The sequence below is a fragment of the Monopterus albus genome, unplaced genomic scaffold (assembly GCF_001952655.1).
Source record: "Monopterus albus unplaced genomic scaffold, M_albus_1.0 scaffold94.1, whole genome shotgun sequence".
NCBI lineage: Eukaryota > Metazoa > Chordata > Actinopteri > Synbranchiformes > Synbranchidae > Monopterus > Monopterus albus.
Window position 1 is genome coordinate 756,531 of NW_018127974.1, and position 18,774 is coordinate 775,304.

Here is an 18,774-nt window from a genome sequence, read left to right on the forward strand (position 1 = left end):
CTGTTTACCCACCTATGAAGGGAAGTAAAATGCCCACTCTGTATGTGCTCACTCTTCCTTATTTACACTGACCCATACAGGAGGGAGCCTATTACAACCTTTCAGCTGTAATTCAATAAAAGTTCCGATCTGCATTTAGAAAAATAAATGGCCCATCAGTGAAGGAATATTTTCTTCACTACTGCATTATGACAATAAACCATTTTCTGTGTTGGGGCAGTGGGGACGGGGGTGGCAGTTTGTGGGAATAAGGCACCTGCTGGTTACTGGAAAAGGCGTTGTGTACCACCACCCTGTGGTTTGGATATTTATTTCTTCAGGCCTTAAAGGTTAGAAACACTGAGCAAATAATAGGTGCAGCAAGATCTGTCTTTGCTTCCAGGAGCAGAGAAGGTTGTCATCCTCTGAGCAAACCTAGAGGGATGACCTGACTTTTCAAAATAGGCTGGAAAGATCACAAAAAATGAGAGGTCAGGCTTTGTAATCTCAACATCACTACAGCAGGCCACTAACAACCTCAGAAAGCACTTGAAGTGAAGTATGCGTGTGCCTACACAGTGGAAAATTCACACATTTTACATTTCACACATTTACTTTGACCCACCTGGAATATCAGTTGTCATTCTGTGGAACAGTGTGTGTGCTTGTGTAGGGGCAAATGCACGCTTGTTGCACATCATTGTGTGTGAGCTAGTATGCACGGAGGTGTGAATGCAAAGCCGTTTGACACATCTGCTGGTGTTGCATTGATGTATGTGACAGTGGCAGCTTGCTTTCCTTTCCCACAGTCTTGTGAGGCCCCCACCTCCCCCAGCAGATCGCAGCTTAGAACAACCCAACTACCACATATACGCAAACATGCATACACACACACACAGACATGCACAACAACCCCATTTAACATTAGAGCTAAAATAACACACTCAAAGCAGCTTATTGCTTTAATATGATCTGTCGCCGGAGCCAAACCGGCCTTCTGTGCTCGACAAGGCCAAAGCAGCAGCACTGGGAAATCTACAGAGGCAAGCAACTAAAAAGGCCTGAAAAACAGCCGCGCTCATATCACCCCCAACACGCCTAAACTCCCAAGGAGAAGACAGTTACACACACACACACACACACACACACTGTAGAATGGTGGGACAAAAGAGGGATGATTACTCTCAACATGCTGGAGGCCTTATTGTACTGTTAGAGAATCTGGGTGCACTGGGCCTTATTTTGGCACCCCTTCACTCTTCTTGCCTGCCTCAACCTGCCTTGCTATAGGGTTGTCCTTGTGTGGCACTACTTCTTTTCCCACACACACACACACACACGCACACACGCACACACACACACACGCAGAGCTTTATCCCCTTATCAGAAAAGGAAGGCTGTGTTCTTTGCTCTAACAGTCTCATGTAGCAACTTCCGCTGTGAGCAGCTTGTTTTTAGGCCTGCGAGGGGGATTTTCACACTGCTCATGTCCCCAGAGAGAGGCTGAAGCATCTGCCTGAGGGACCAGACAATTGCCCAGCTGTGGCCAGAGAGGGTGAACGACAGATAGCGTGCCAAATCCTTTCCTGAAAGCTTAAATGGAAATAATATTTTTTAACCAAACTCCTCTGCCACTGTATTTAGAGCTGCCATATTAATGACCAACACTTTAACTCACATCTAGTTTTTGTTGAAAGAAATAAATAGTCTGTGCATTGAATCTATGGTAATGATACAGTTGTAAAAATGTATGCACTCATAATGAAAGTGTTATAAGAATGTTATGTAAATGAGCACAAAGCAATGTCTAACTTCAACTCATTTAGGCCCAGACGAGACAGCCACAATCACCAGCCAAGGGTAAAACCCACATCCTTCAGGGTCAGCCTCAAAACAAGAACTTTGATTCTCCCCACTGTAAATAACCAACAGTGTGATTGGTGGCCTTGGGGAGCACGATAGCAAATAGACTGCTGTGGAAATGCTTTTTGAGCTGTGCAATGATGCCAGTAATAGAAGGCAAAGGGAAGTATGAGAGCGTGGCGGAAAGAAGCAGGGTGGGAACAAGAATGCAGGGGGTTCAGGTCCGCTAGAGAGGAGGAAGAGGAAGACAGGTGTACAAGGCTTTGCTCAACAGATGTTGAAACTTCCCCAAAGTCTGTTGAGGGCAAACGGAAGTGTGCTTGCAGGCGAGCAGGCCTCACTGCAACACGTTCAACTGTCGCCCCACATCACACTGTGGGGTGTCAGAAGTGAGATAAGGACTTTTGTGCTTACATCTTAACTTTCAAAACACGTACAACTTGGGCTTCCCTAACCTAAAAGGTTCCATTTTAAGTTGTGGTGATAGTGAACTGACTCATCAACACAACAAAAACTCTTAAATCTGTCATAATATACAGAAAAATACTGATCAGCTGCCATTTAGTAGCCCTCGTGTTAGACTCAGAAATGCTCCTTACGCTGCCCTGACATCGTTTTTGTAGGTAATCCTAAATCATATTTACATAGACTTTACAGTGCTGACACAGTTTTCAGTTTTCAGTGTAATACACGCTGCCAAATCAGTTCTAGTCTGCTATCAGGGGCCTATCAAGTCCATTTATATGGCGAATATAAATATTTACAATTCAAATATATTCGGTGCAGACTTGGGCCAGGGCCAAAGCACGTATTGCCCTTTGCCATCCAGATAGAGTTTCACTTTGCCCCTGAAAAAGCACCCAGCCCTTCACTAAACAGACCTTATGTTTAATGTGTCTCCCTTTGGACAGGAACATATGTTTCTTTCTTTCAATGGAGACAGAGAAAGAGAGGAGAAGTTGAGAAACAGTGGGGGATGAAGGAAGGAAACAAGTCGTATTGGGTGATCATTCAGCGGTTAAATCTGTGTTTAAGGCCTGGCAGTCACCTTACTGAGCAAACACTATCCCTGTGTTGGGCTGATATGGGCTTCGTAGAGGGGGGGCTGGGCAAGATCTGGTCCAGTTTGCCGTTTATGTTGTCTCATCGTAGAGTGAAAAACAACTTCACACTTTTCACATCACTTAAACTTGAACTTCCATTTGCTTTCAATGCACAGGGGGCAAAAAAGGCAAAGCAGAAGCTCAAGTTATTCTGCAGCAAAGATAAAACGCTATCAGGAAATAAAAAGACACACATACACACACTTGCACGCAAAACAAAGTGGGTGCTGAGAACGGCACACCCATGTCTTCAAAACACAGCCGTTGCCTTTCAGTACATCGTTAATACCAGACATTTTATATCAAGCATTTTATTTGTTCTTCATAGACTTCCATAATGCTTTCAGATGATGCGACCGCTATGCTGAGAGGAGGCTAGTAAATCTACAACCTTTAGCATCCATTTCAGCTCTGGGTGCGTATTGAGCGCTCCTGTTTAGGCCTCATGTGTGCATTGGCCCCCATCTCCCAGCTCTATCTTGTGGTTATGATATCATAGAGAGAAAAACAAGGGCATTCTCTCCTAAGTGCACCCTCACACATTAAATATTCATCCGACCACAGAAACCCCTCTGAAATGGGGCTGGTGTGGAGCGCTGGCACCCCTCTGGCCCCCAGTCCTGCAGAGTAGATAGAAGTCAAATGCTGGCGGTCAGAGCAGACACACTGCGGCTATAGCCAGGGTCAACTGGCCACAGAGAGAGTATTAACACGAGGGTTAACTGGAGGACACAGGTTCTGTTTTCCTGGCTGTGACTAGAAGGATTTCAGACTGAACATCATTCAATGTACAGAGGAGAAATTTAAAAGATGTTTTAAACCACACATAGTATAGTATAAGTATGTTAATGAAAAACATTTCAATTCAGAGTCACTGAACTCCTGTGTGCACAAAATCCAGGTGAAATTGACATTAAACAGTAATTTAAATACAACTTTACAAAAGGTAAAATGACCAATTAAAAGATCCCCTTTATTTCAGTACAGTTTAGAACAGCAAGCCCAACGTATCCGTTACAGACTGCCCATACAGTAGAGGGAACTACAGGCTCCTTATCACAGTTCCTACAGTAGCCAAATGCACACACAAATTGTCATCTGAAGTAGCTTCAGCCAAAAGCCAGCACGTGTCCTTAAAAAAAAAAGAGAAAACCAAGTGTGTGTGCTTCATTCTTAGTAGGCTTATTTAAAACGTATCCAGGAGACAAAAGCAGAGGGAAAAACAGAGAAGGGGAAAAGAAAGTTTTGAGCCAGTTGATTAGTGGTGTGAACGGCAACTGTAGGACCCAGGTTAATAAGATCCAGGCCTTGTTCTAACAAAACCGCTCCACTCCTCAAAGCTCTTCTCTCACAGCCCGCTAAACCCCCCTACTGGAAGCTTTGAACAGTGTGTCACCAGATGTCCCTGCCAACTGGACCCAGGCCACAGGATCCACAGCAAGGCTCAAGTGAGCGTGTGTGTTTGTGGGCAGCTGAATGATCACTTTCATTCTTGAAGAGCCAGCTAATTCATCTTAGACCACCACTGGCCACAGAAAAACTGACCAATTATCATTTTTTTCCCCTGCCTGTCTGTCTTTTTTTTCCAACCAGAGCAGTGGGATGTATCATTTCCCTGACCTCAGCCGTTTGAGGTGGTGTAAATCTCTTAATAACTACACAAGGACACATATAGAGGGGCTATATTTGGAGGGCTGCTTCCCCTGGCCGCCCCTGCTCGGGCCTGGAACAGACAGTAGCCGCAGTGTCTCTGTGTGTGTGTGTGTGTGTGTGTGACAGAGAGGGAGAGAAAGTGAATAAAAATGCTGACCTTCATTCCTTCCATCCAAGTTTAAAGAGAAGGCAGACAGGTTGCATATAAGCGCGAATAAAAACGATATTGCAGAGTGTGTGAGGGGTCGTGTGTTCCTGAGTAACGGCATGGAACGAACTGGTGGGTGGAATCAGACACACACACCATCCTTTCCTTTGGTGTCCCACGTCCTAATTCCCGTAAAAACAAACAGCTGGAGATCAGGAACAGAAGTGCTGCCTGTCCTCAGACAGATTAGTCACAACGGAGTCTCTTTCCTTTTCTCATGTGCTCACACACATAAAGTGCAACACATCTGCTGATTAGTGGGAGTGAATAAAAAGTCCCAAACTATTCTGAGCTGCACTTTGACTTTGGACAACAGTTTGATTTCAGTGCCTGTCTGCATTGAGACATTGTGTGTGTGTGTGTGTGTGTGTGTGTGTGTGTGTGCGCGTGCATCAGCCTGCCTGAGTGTATCTGTATGCATGTGTGTTGAGGGGGTGTCAAAGCTACATATTTCTATATAGTTCGTAAAGAGAGGATGGAGGGGAGGTGGTGGGCACAAACAAATGGACAGAGCGGTAAACGAGAGGAAACTTTACCCATGGGTCAGCCTCTGAGGGAAGATATATTGCCCATGGGTCAGTGGAGAGAAAGGATGGGCAAAATCCATATTGGTCCGTCTGCCTTGCCCCCTTTATATAGTGATAAAATATTCAAATCCAGCCATTACTTCACATTAGGCTACTCTGTAGAGATGCCAGGGAGAAAACCACAGAATGTATACATGCTGGTTCACACACAGTTTTGGTGCATTGATAGTTACATTAAAATCGCTTCCTCCCATTAGAGGCATAGCCCTCATCCGGACTCGCGTCTGACATTTAAGGTGTATTCACATGTCGGGCATGTGCACGTATGTGTGTGTGTGTGTGTGTGTGTGTGACCCCGTGTATTTGTACATGTAAGTGGACATGTGAGTGTCTACATAAAAGGCACGATCAGGCTTATCATCTCCCTGAACATCAAAGTTATAAGGGCGCTAAGTGTGGTGGTTAGTTTTCCTGGTCTGGAGAAAAGAGATGCACCACATATTGTATGCTTCACTTACTCAGAGTTCATTCTCACCTCCTGCGCACACACACACACACACACCTACAAAAGCTTTCTTTCAGTGCCTCTCTTTTCTCTCCGTTATGTTTAAGACTGATGACTATATGGTCTGGTAGCCTCGTCTGGGTGTTTCCTTCTGACTAAGTGCTGTGTCAGTCAGACCTGAACACCCTGCATATATATGTGTGTGTGTGTGTGTGTGTGTGTGTGTGTGTGAGAGAGGGAGAGAGAGAGAGAGCTGGGTGGTTACTGGGGGAAGATCTACTGATTATTTCTTGTTTTTTAAGGAAGATGGAAAGATAAAGATTACTTAAATTCATCCGTTTATAGAACTGCCTAATGTAACAAGTGTATTTTATTATTTATGAGACTTAAGGTTCAGGGCAAACAACATTCCTTAAGCAATTATTTTCAACCACTTATGCTATCGTTATCTGCGGATGACGCGGCAGCAGGTGCAGCTTGGGTAACACTTAGTGTCTAGCCAATGTATTTCAAGGTCTGCTAACAATCTAATAATATTTTTGTATGTGGAAGCTGAAAACATGGTGACAGTCTCTCTCTCTCCCCCCTTATACTGTATAATTTCATCCTGTGTGAGTGTGAGTGAATTACAAAGGAGGATATAAATGGTCTTCACAGTCCAAGTCAGTTTTACACAGATTAAAGTTTAGACAGGCTGCGAGGTGTTTTTGCCAGGACATGTCACACTGCCTGGCTCCATCAGGAGATTATGGATAAGTTTTCCAAAATGACTCTAGCTATTAATTTTGCTATTTTTGTGCAACTCTGTAAATGTTCCTATTTGTGTAGGTGGTAAATTGGCAAGTCCTTGATTTCTCTCTAACCTGTCCACCTCATGTGGCTGTTTCAGGGCACAGAGTGAAGATAGAAGACCCCCAGAAGATGCAGTTTTCGGACAGGCTCTCAGAGATCGAGCGCTACCAGCGGAGTATGCGGATAGGCCCAGTGAACAATAACCCTCGCCCCATCCACCAAACCCTCAGTAGTACACAAGGTGAGGACCATTGATACATACAAGGGGGATTTGTTGGGTTTTCCCTCTGTAATATTAGCGATAACAGTAAGGTCTAGACCTTACTTTGTAAAGTGTCCTGAGATGACTTTTGTTGCGATTTGGTGCTATACAAATAAAATTTGATTGATTGATTGATCCAGCCACAACCAATCAGGCAGAATCACAGCACAGTATATTTAGTTCATGTTAACCACCATAACTTATATATTTGTGCATTTCATCCACCAAGGCGCCTTCCGAGTTCTGTTTCAATAATCTGGGCGCTGTTATACGTGTTGGCTGGGTGAAGGGGAAGCTCATGTCAGCTCTGTCCCCGGGCGCCCTGCGTTGGAGGGTTTGAGTCCCACAGCGTGGAGAGTTGAGTCTGTGGTCAGGTGGCACGGCCAGTGCTGCCAACTGAGCTTGGCCTAGCTGCTGAAACTGGCCTCCGCACACTGCACACTACAGCCTCAGGAATGTAACAGCCGGCCGCTACCTTGGCAATCACGTCACTCTCAGACTGGTCGAATGTGCGGGGGATGTGGGGGGAGGCTGAGACTGAGGTGGTGCGATGTTGGGGAGGGGGTTCTTTCAAACATATGTGCATGTGCTGTAGACAGCTGCGTGGGCGATGGTTGGCGTGAGGATGAGTGTTCACTCTGTCATATGTCAGAGGCTCTTTAACAGGATGCCATGTCTGGAAGCATGCAGACTAAACACACACACACAGAGACACACACAGTTCGCTTCCCTCTCCCACCCACTTTCTAGTTCTCATGCCAGCTAATGAATCTCATTACCTTTGTATCAGCATGTTACTGTGTACAGGAGAGCTTGTTTGGGAGCGCTGGGCCGTGTGTGGGTGGAACGGTATCAGTGTGTATCACATGTATACACCAGTGTTTGGCCTTGTGTTTAGCTTAGCCAGCGCTGAGTCACCAGTATGGTCCTATCTAACAGCTGACTGTGGAGAACACAGGGTCTTTACCCTGTTCTCCCTTGTCCTTACTGAGTGTTGATATTGATTTTGTACCCTCACACAGCCTGTGCCGAGTCAAAAACATGTCAGCCATTTTAGAAACACCACCGACCGCTAACACTGAAAATAAACAGTGTGGGGCTTCAACACAATACAGCCACTGTGATGATCATTTTCTGATGTTTTAGAGTTTGGCATGAGCTCTCTAGGTCGTCTGCCAATAAAAAGCCCCCTGCAGCTAAGCTTATACTGGAAACTTTAGGTTTCTGAGGGCTAAATTGAATTCAGGGAGGGGAGAGTGCTCTAGACGGCACAGGGAGAGGTGTACAGACTTGGTCCAGACAGCAGATGAGGAGCAACTCTTTGCTTTGCTCTCATCCGCCTTGCAAAGGATTAGGGCAGGAATTAGAGGGCCATATAGGCCTGTCAGGCTTCAAATGGCTGTGATGTTGTAACACACTTGTACATTATATACAGTGTGAGCAGACACAACACATTCAACATCAGTTGGAGCTGTCAGAGGCAGTAAAGGCCTTGAGCCTCACGTTACAGCTGCCAGCGAGCGGAAGCCGTCTATAAGAAGTGTGTGCGAGTGAGACTGACCAGGGGAAGAGCTGTAAAAACCACACACCTTAATCTGTGGTATTACCATCATGATGGCATACCGCAGGGCAAGAGTGGTAAAATAATTAAATAAACAGACTAGAGGGCCCCTCTCCCTCACACGTCATATATCTGTTGGAGTATCTGAGCAGTGCAGAGCAGAGATGTATGGCGTAGATCACACAGAGCGCTCCTGTACGTGTTGGAATCATGCACAGTATTACAAGCAAAGTTCAAACAAAAAATAAGCTTGATGTAAAAAAAAATCCCATTCAGAAACACAGAGGCGTTTACATGTCAACAGCACACACAGCTCTGCTTTTGGCAGCCCTGCCAGACACCGCTGTGCTGTGCAGATACTTTAAATCCCTGTGCCTGTTTGTTTGAGAATTGCCAGGTGATAGATCACCCATCAACATGTTATAATTAAATAGATTCCTATCTCACTGTTACAAAAGATGTTTTCCATTATTTGGGGCAGGAACATCCTCGCATTCTCCCCTTGAAGATGGCTAAATCAGAAAATACAGTGCCATCTCCTCCTTAAGCCTCCTTGCTTCATTTTGTTGTCTGAGCTATGAAATACCGTCTCACTTTTGTTGTCAACAGGACACGTCTCCAGACATGTGTTACACTGGGTTCTTAAATCTCACACACACACAAAGACAATTGCACCATAGGCAAATTGAAAATACACACACACACACACACACACACACACACACACAGTTCCGTGCTAGTGTTGCAAGTGCTCCACTAGTGCCCCAGACAGACAAGGTAATTAAGAGCTCATTACAGTGCATGCAGTGACAGGATTCCTGTGCGCTGGCAGACGCTGCATTGGCTGCCTGTTTTTGTTCTTCTGTGGCCACAGGTAAGCCTGCTAGACATGTGGAATCATTCTCAGAGAGGGAGGAGGGAGTATGTGTGTGTGGTTGAAAATGCGTGGTTCAACTAGTGCAGTCAAGCAAATCTGACAGTCAGACAATCAAGTACTAAATTGTTATTCTGGTTTTCAAAACCTCAAATGAGGTACACGTGTATACTATATGCGGCTGTGGGTGGCACTTTTTTTTTTCTGCCTCTGATACAGAATGTAGTTCAATCTCTGACATCTCTCTGTGGCACTGGATGTATAACACACACACACACACAGTTGTTCCCAGTCTTGAGAAAAGCAAGCAGCTGATAGAAAATTAGATTTCTCTTAACATGCAAAGCAGAAAGTAGATTTCAGCTTTACCTTATTCCATTTCAAATGCAGACAAAACTCAACAAGCCCCTGGCACGGTGTCCCACAGACAGCCGAGACGAAAGCAGCTCTTTTAAGTTAAATGTACTTTGGTGTTAAATATCCTCAAAAGTCCTGGCACTTTTGAGGTGTTATTTGTTCCAAGGCCTGTGATTCTTCTCTGAATGATAAATATCAGACACCAGCATAACATTCCGCCATCGAGTCAAGTGCTCAGAGCTTTGATGACGGCCCAAAAGCGTGTGCATGCAATTATGAATGTGTCAGTGTGACCCACATGGTGGTGATGTTGTTAAAAATGTCAGAATCTTGCAGAAAATAATATATTACACACTTCATTTTTGAAACAAGCTCAGTATTTCTCCTGTAAATTCCAATTAAAAGGAGCAAATCATTTCCATTAATGATGCTTCCACACATGTTGGCACCTCTGACTGCCTTCCTTTGGCACACATCTGCTGCAGCTGTGCTTTGCCATCTTGTTCAGTGAATTCAGGCTGCGGCCTTTGCTCTACACTTAGCTTGAGAAAGTCCTGTTTGATGGAGAACCAGCCTGATGCAGCCGTGCCCCTCCTGCCTTGTCCACAGTGACCACACTGTTTACTCCGCATAAACAAGCTGGCCGGCCCCCCAGGTTTGAGGCGGCGTTCTGCTACTGCCGCGGCCAAGAGGCTCACGCTAATTCACACATCCAGAATGACATGATCAGCCAATTAGAAGCAAGAGTGAGACAGGAAATTAGCACTGTCAGGGAGCTGTGGTGTGGACTTCTGAGCATAGCCATCATGCTAGTTGGGTTTCATGCTGATTTCTGCCAACCCCAAGCAGGAAGCCAGTCTTCTGAGGCCAATACAACTGAAACAAGCAGGAATCCAGGCCAGTCCTTTAGACACTCTGTTTTACTTCTGCAATCCACTATTTACATAATACGTCAGTGACTGCCATGGAGTTTATTTGTTATGGTGCCTGAAAGCTTCACTTGTGGTTACTTTCTTTTTGTGGCCCTGAGATGAATAATTCAAACTGAAAATGTTTCTTTTCTTCAAAAAAAAATTCTTTTGAAGCCAGTGTCTTGGTGAAAAGAGAAGAAAAAGAGAAGCAAAAGCAAGTTGTTTTTTACTAGACTCAACTGTTTGTATAAGTTATAATTTCACATCAGAGCCAGGTTGAGTTTTACATTTCAGCAATTACAGAAACTACATGTGTGCCATGAACAGTCTCTATTGAGTCTGGGGAGAGGGGGAGGGCAGGAAGACGATGAGCTCGCAAAGAGAACATAGGATTTTTTAGCCCATGTGTTTGTTTTTGCTCATGTTATAAGTGAGGGCTCAAAAGACATATCAAATGTCTCACATAGCTGAGCCAAGGCCGTGTCCCTCCCCTCTCTAACACGCTCTGTTTCTCTCTCCTTCCCTCGTTGGTGTCTCTCTCTCTCTCACACATTCTCTCCCCTGTTGCGACGCCTAGGGCCTAAGCGAAACAGGAAGGCCAACACAAGGACCAGCATTCAGTGTCTCAATGACATGCTTCATTACGAGAGGCGCATTACATGTCTCAGAGGCGTTGCTGGATCCAGAGTCACAAGGATGGACGCCATTCTGGCTCAGACATCTTCTTTCATCTATACACTTCAAAAGCAGTGAATCTGTTTATTTGTGTCTTCGCCAAAACTACACTGGCACTACCCCAAAGCTACTTATTTGTGACGCCGTCTCCGCTTCTTCCCATTTCAGCCCTTTTTTCTCCACTCCTCAGCTCCACCCAGGGGGTTGGTCTTGTTATTAACAGGGGTAATCTGTGCCTCTGGTATTGACGTTGTCTGCTGGCCAATCAAAATATTTAAAGGAAATGTTTATTTTCTTGAGCGAATCGCACCAGCTGCTTGCAAGCCTTTCTGAATAAGGCCATTTATGTGTAAGAATTTGCCATTGTGAGGCACAGTGCAGGACCTCTAGGTGACTGAGTGCTGATTTGGGCCTTTGCAAAGGAAGTGGAGGATCTGCAGGGGAAGCACAGATCTTACACATGCTGAGCTCAGTGCGACTATAGGCGAGTGGTCCAGCACCACCCTCCGCTCTGCCTCTGGCACCCTTCTCTATCCTAATTGCCACTACAGGAGGTTAGGAGTTTACTATGTTGCGGTATCCCAGCAGTGGAGGGCAGAGTCATAGCGGTGCCACAAAAGCAGACAGAGAAAACTGGGTGTTTTCTGTCTTTGTGATGAAAATATTTACATGTATTTGAGAAAAAACAACTTTAACAACACTGTTCAGCTGAGACTATCCATGTCCACAGGGCTCTGTGCACATTGTCTTGTAACAACCGCACCGTCTCAGACCTAATGCAAACAGGCCCTGTTTGTGTCAGCTCTCCTGTGGTGTGGCTATTGGGTGTGAATGAGGGTCCCACACATCGGGCCAGTAGGTCCTTGACCCTCTCCTGCGCTTCCTGACAGCTTGGCTGGACAGGCTAGTGAGTGACCTGTGCTTCATAGGCCTCCGCTGCCTCTCCAGTGTCTCGCCTGAAAGACCCAAAAATATCTTCCTTGCACCCATCGAGCATGTTTTTCCAAGCCTGGTCTCACTCTGGTGAGAAAACCACCCCTTCTCTTTCCAGTCTTTACTGCTCAGTCAGCAGAAGCCAACCTGTGACAGGAAGACCCATCTCCAAACCACCAGATGTCAAGACAGTTTTGACAAGTCTGTCATGAAGGGATTTTTTTGGATCATGCTTTGGTTTTCAATGGCACAGACAGTGTATACCACCCACACACTTCTCTGCATTTCACAAAATGTTAACATTTTGCATTCTTGCACACACTGAATTTCTCCACGGATGACTTCATCAATAGTAGATCCTATTATTCACCTGCTGTTCATATTGTGTGTTACACCAGCACTGTGGCAGGAGCAAATGGACACCCCCACTCTGAAGACATGCAAGGTGGAGGAGGACCTGAGACCATGGCCAGGTGAGACTTGTTTTTAACTTTCACATAAACACATGTGATTCAACCTCATATTTGATGCAAATGTGAGGACGTGCATGTCTGGGCTTGTGTGAGTCTTAATGAAAAAAGTGTTTGTTAGTTGCTAAGACATAATCATACAGTGGTGTAAGGCCCAATCAGCAAGCGGCATGAGTGGTGAAGTCACTAGTAAGAAAGTGTTTTAATTACTGTATGAGCAAAGAGGCTGGAAAAATCAGCACACATTTTAAATAGCACCTCTTTAAAAAGACCTCAGAACAAACCAATTTATTTTATTAGAGGTTCACACTGTGATTGACTTTTCAAATGGAAATCAACAATACTGAAGTGGAGACACTGGAAAGGCCGCCTTAACACAGGGCGTGCCATTCATTGTGACAATTTTGTTTTGCCTGTAGGGCCATACTGCATCACACAACATTCCTAGGACGCCACCACCCTTCCTGCCTTCTTCTTTCGCTCTCTTTCTTTCTTTTATCTTTTTCTTGCCCCATCACTCTCCCATCCGTCCCCTATCCAGAAACCACCACGCCACACCAGACATCCCGAATCAACCGCTCACACTGTGATGAGTTTGTTCACTGATCGTGCTCTCGTTACTACAGTTTATCAGATAGGACACAATGCCTCAAGCAGAAAAAAAGACACACAACTGTTTGATTGTGTAAAAAGAAAAAAGTGATTGACAGTGATGATTAGTAAAAGAATATGTTTGGCAGCTTTGAAGCTAAACTTGAAATTCCAGTCCATCTCAACAGTAAAGAAAATGTGACAGAAATAGAAGAAAGACATTGTATGATGACACTCTTACACCCTTATTCTGACAACACCATATACATGGTCACACACATCACATCAGTGACTTAACAAGGAAGTATCATATCTCTCATAGAAAAGAATTTACTTAACAAACATAGCAATCATGTCACCTTGTATGTCGGTGCATTAGGAAAATCTATGGTTTTTTTGTCATCACAAACACCTTTACCCCTGCTTATGTTGCATGTCACAAGTTGGGGACATGCAAAATCTCCTGTGCTCACCTGATAAAGTGTCTAACATGCATGAGGCTTTTGGGCTGTTGACCATGATGCCACAGTACAGAGGTGATTATTATTTGCATTCGACATGATGCTCGGGCCCCAAAGCCTTGGTGCCTAAATAAACACTTGGAGATCATTTGTGTTCATTTGGGTCTCCTATTTTTTGGCCAACACAGCAGCAGCGGCTCTGCCCTGGTTTTATGTTGCCTTGTCATCATTGGCCTGGTATGACTCCTGTCCTCATGGCATGGACTGTTCAAACCACCCAAACCAGTCAGTACATCAAAGAAATGCTCGCTCTGAAGGGAGCAGTAAAATCCATACTGCAGTGAAGCAGACTCTCTTTGGGACTGATACTTGGGAGAAGAGAACAATCTCACAAAACACAGTGTGCCTTTCCATGTAGCTGCACCAGCCTAGGGTTTGCTCCTTTTTCCTTCGCTCCACTTATTTGCGTGAGACACCATTCCCTGGGCGCTGGCTGTCACAGTTTGCATCAAGCCTAAGCAAACATTTCACAAGTGAGTGCCTGGATTTGCATCTTCCCATTGCCAACCACCACAGGCGGACACACGCGCACACACACATATACCTTCGCACAATTACACACACTCACATGGCTGCCTCAAACTTGCCCTTATGTTAACAACCAAAATCAGTTTCTCCCATAAGCAAATGAGGCAAACCTCCTGTCATATCTGGGTTACACGCTTGACTGTGGACTAGTGGACTTCTTGAGCTAAGCAGAAAGGAGGAGGAAGAAGAAGGAGCAGCTTTATTTTATTGTCATTGTAACATTGTAACACGTACAACTAAATTTTGTTTGGAGCCGAGGGCCCCGGGCCGCTGCGTGTATATGTGCCGCCATCACAGGCAACTTGGGGGGTTCAGTGTCTTGCCTAAGGACAATGTCTCCGCACCACCGTCTCCCCCCAGGAGGACTCCACTCTTGGTGTTGTAAGTAATTGCATGGCACTATGCTTCAGAGATAGAGGAGAAAGGACAAAAGCACAGGAACGCCGTGTTCTCTATACGCTACCCATTTCATAGACTGGGAACATCACAGACAGCCGACTGTGCCAGCTAGTCCTCTGAGGCCTATCCCCTGTCCTGTCCCTGCAATTTAGTCAACACGTTTCAGATGAGCCTAATGGAGATCATGTGTGGTTTCGGGCCGCAGAGGTTACAGACAGCTACTACTAGGCTCAGTCAGGAAGACCCTAACTGCCAAAGATACACCACTGTTACCACAGCTACAACAGCGAAGGCTGTACTTAAATCGGGTGGGGAAGCAGTAAGGTATGCAACATGATTAAGAGGGAGGAAAAGCAGACTGCAAAACTTTGCTTCTCAATTACAGAAGAGAATTTGTTTAGCCCTCTCCTCCAGGGGGAGCTACTATACTGTAGAGTGTTTCAGGTGGTATAACAGGCTCCTCCTGGCTCATAGCCAAGAAGTTGATACTGCACAAGCCCATTAAGGTGTTGTGATAAGTGTCCAGTCCAGTTTCCCCTGACAGAAAACAGGAGTCAATCCCCACCACAGTTTAGCCAACATGTTTCCACCGACTCCAATTAAATGGAGATCATGAGCGGGGTGGGCCACAGAAGCCAGAGCCGTCAAGTCTCCACGCAGCACATCCCCAAATTTAGCACAGACAGAAAGAGAGGAAGGGATAGAATGAGAGAGAGAGAAAGAGAGAGAGAGAGAGAGAGTGAAGGCTTTTTGGGAGTCCGGTAGGAATTAGTAGGCCGACTCCACTTCACCCGAATCAACAGCAGCTGAAGGCTTGGATTTTTCCTCGCGTGAAATCAGATATGGAGTGCCTCCGGTGCCTGGTAGACTCTGGAAAAAGAAACAGCTCCCCCACCACCAAACTCCCTTATTCCGAAAAGAAAAGGAAATTCAACTGCAGAAATGTGATGTTGAAGAAAAAAGGAGTATAACAGGGGCCATGGAAATTGCAAAGGAACAGATTTTTTTTTTTTTGTTTCTGAAAATGGACCCAGTTCTCCAGACATAGGGAAAAGACATCTCAACAAGACTGTGGCACGCTAGTTTGGCATTTTCCCCCCTCGGGGCTGTGGCATGCAAGGACAGCCGACTGTGCCAGCTAGTCCTCTGAGGCCTATCCCCTGTCCTGTCCCTGCAATTTAGTCAACACGTTTCAGATGAGCCTAATGGAGATCATGTGTGGTTTCGGGCCGCAGAGGTTACAGACAGCTACTACTAGGCTCAGTCAGGAAGACCCTAACTGCCAAAGATACACCACTGTTACCACAGCTACAACAGCGAAGGCTGTACTTAAATCGGGTGGGGAAGCAGTAAGGTATGCAACATGATTAAGAGGGAGGAAAAGCAGACTGCAAAACTTTGCTTCTCAATTACAGAAGAGAATTTGTTTAGCCCTCTCCTCCAGGGGGAGCTACTATACTGTAGAGTGTTTCAGGTGGTATAACAGGCTCCTCCTGGCTCATAGCCAAGAAGTTGATACTGCACAAGCCCATTAAGGTGTTGTGATAAGTGTCCAGTCCAGTTTCCCCTGACAGAAAACAGGAGTCAATCCCCACCACAGTTTAGCCAACATGTTTCCACCGACTCCAATTAAATGGAGATCATGAGCGGGGTGGGCCACAGAAGCCAGAGCCGTCAAGTCTCCACGCAGCACATCCCCAAATTTAGCACAGACAGAAAGAGAGGAAGGGATAGAATGAGAGAGAGAGAAAGAGAGAGAGAGAGAGAGAGTGAAGGCTTTTTGGGAGTCCGGTAGGAATTAGTAGGCCGACTCCACTTCACCCGAATCAACAGCAGCTGAAGGCTTGGATTTTTCCTCGCGTGAAATCAGATATGGAGTGCCTCCGGTGCCTGGTAGACTCTGGAAAAAGAAACAGCTCCCCCACCACCAAACTCCCTTATTCCGAAAAGAAAAGGAAATTCAACTGCAGAAATGTGATGTTGAAGAAAAAAGGAGTATAACAGGGGCCATGGAAATTGCAAAGGAACAGATTTTTTTTTTTTTGTTTCTGAAAATGGACCCAGTTCTCCAGACATAGGGAAAAGACATCTCAACAAGACTGTGGCACGCTAGTTTGGCATTTTCCCCCCTCGGGGCTGTGGCATGCAAGCGCTTGCTATTTCACAAATACAAGCTCTCTTTTCTCTGCCATCCAAATCCACATTTTACACTTGGAGTCATGTGGGCACGTCAGACCCATGAAAGCCACATGCAGACAAACAAATAATTATGAACTGAGATGTGTGTGGGAGTGTATGTGTATAAGCAACAGGTGAGCATAGAGCATACTGTAAGTCAACATCAGGTCTGAGGAACTCTCCCTAATTGTGGCATACAACCAAATTAAGGGTGTTTACAGTTGCAGAATATTCTAGCCTGGCTTTCAGCTGCCTGAACCTTCCCTGAAGATATCTGAGCATCATGAGCACTAAGACTTGACATGCTTAACTTGTCAGTCAACACTTATGCACATGCACTATAATGCAGTGTTTGTGGAGCTACATCTGCTGTGATGCTAATGTGTAATATCTCTGACATACATATAAACAACAAACTGAGCTGAGAAATCAGTCAGTCAATGACTAAGCATGATCTAAGCAGTTTTACGCATATTAAATTGATACAGTACCTTCTAACTTATACTGTACAACACAGCAGATATATGGACAAAACTGTCCCTTTACCACAGTCCAAACACAAATATTAAAGTGGCAACAGGCAGCATTCACAAGTCCTACACAACTGCATGAAACGGGTTCATGTCGAAGCTCAGGATGTAAAATCAGCCAATAATACTCCTTATTTAAGTTAGAGGGGCAATGTGCTGATTTAAGGAACTAAGCTGGTGACAGTAACAGCCACAAATCTCAGAGACACAAAATGCCAAGTCAAACCCTCCAGCAATATTTCTATATTCCTCTTGTCAGCTGAATAAATAAGAAAGTGTGTGGTGAAACTGAAGTCCGAACAGCTGGATCTGACTGTGTTAGCTGTGAGATTACACTTAGCAGTTCATTCTGACAGCTCCACGACTGCGATACACATTAGAGCAGAGTCACACACTTTCTCTCTCTTTCCTCTTTCATTTTCTTTCTCTATCTTTCCCGTCTGTCTCTGGCTGTGATTGATCAGTCTGTCTGCCTCTTTCACCTAATTATGATTTATGTTGAGTTGCACAACAGCACAACAAGCCATCAGTGTTTACACAAAGCGCCCCTCAGCACTGACAATGTCTCTTTTCATTGCTCTAAGAATACTGTATGCTGCTTTTCTTGTGCAGGAGTGGTAGGAGGGCCATGATGAGGGGCCTTTTTCATAACTCCAGTGTTGTGGATGGGCTTGTGGGATGATGTGCTGTCAGTGTTTGATAGGTGCCATTAAGCAAAAAAAAAAAAAAAACAGTCTCAATTCATTACTTTGAGCAAACATTTCCATGGACAGGAATTTGAATATAAAATGTGAGCTCAGAACCGGGGGTCTGGGAAGGTTTGATGTTGTTGAGATGTGAGAAAATGAGAATTCTCTGAGCAATGTGTTTCATAATCACAATACTTCCAGTTTTCAGTCTGTTGACTCTTTCCAACCCATTGTTTTCTTTGACTGTACCAACAGGGACTACAGATCTCTTCCAACAGAGGACCACCTTCCCATCTCTGTCTCCCCTGACAGACCCCCGCTTCTCAGACCCTCGCATGCACTACCCTGGGGCCTTCCCTTACTCCGCCAACACATCCAGCACTGGCATCAGTGGCCTCAGCATGTCAGCCTCTTCTAGATACCACACCTACCTGCCGCCACCCTACTCTAACAACCAGTCCCAGAACTTCCAGTCCAACTCCTACCTGTATTATGGCACAGGATCTGGATCCTACCAGTTCTCCATGGTGGCGCCAGGGAACACAGGGGGTGAGCGGTCCCCCACTCGCCTGCTGTCCTGCTCAGGGGCCACGGGCACCGGAGGGACCAACAGCCTGATGAACCCTGGTCTCACCACCCAGAGCGAGGGCGTGGAAGCTGACGGC

The 18,774-nt window shown here is 45.4% G+C and overlaps 1 protein-coding gene across 1 annotated transcript in view; it reads left to right on the forward strand.

The window, feature by feature from the left end:
• The window catches only part of runx3 (RUNX family transcription factor 3), a 30,797-nt gene that overhangs the window by 9,459 nt on the left and 2,564 nt on the right, over positions 1-18,774 (forward strand). The window contains 3 exon segments of the mRNA XM_020608642.1: positions 6,728-6,871; positions 12,602-12,676; positions 18,365-18,773. Of these exon segments, the coding sequence (XP_020464298.1) occupies positions 6,728-6,871; positions 12,602-12,676; positions 18,365-18,773 (628 nt within the window).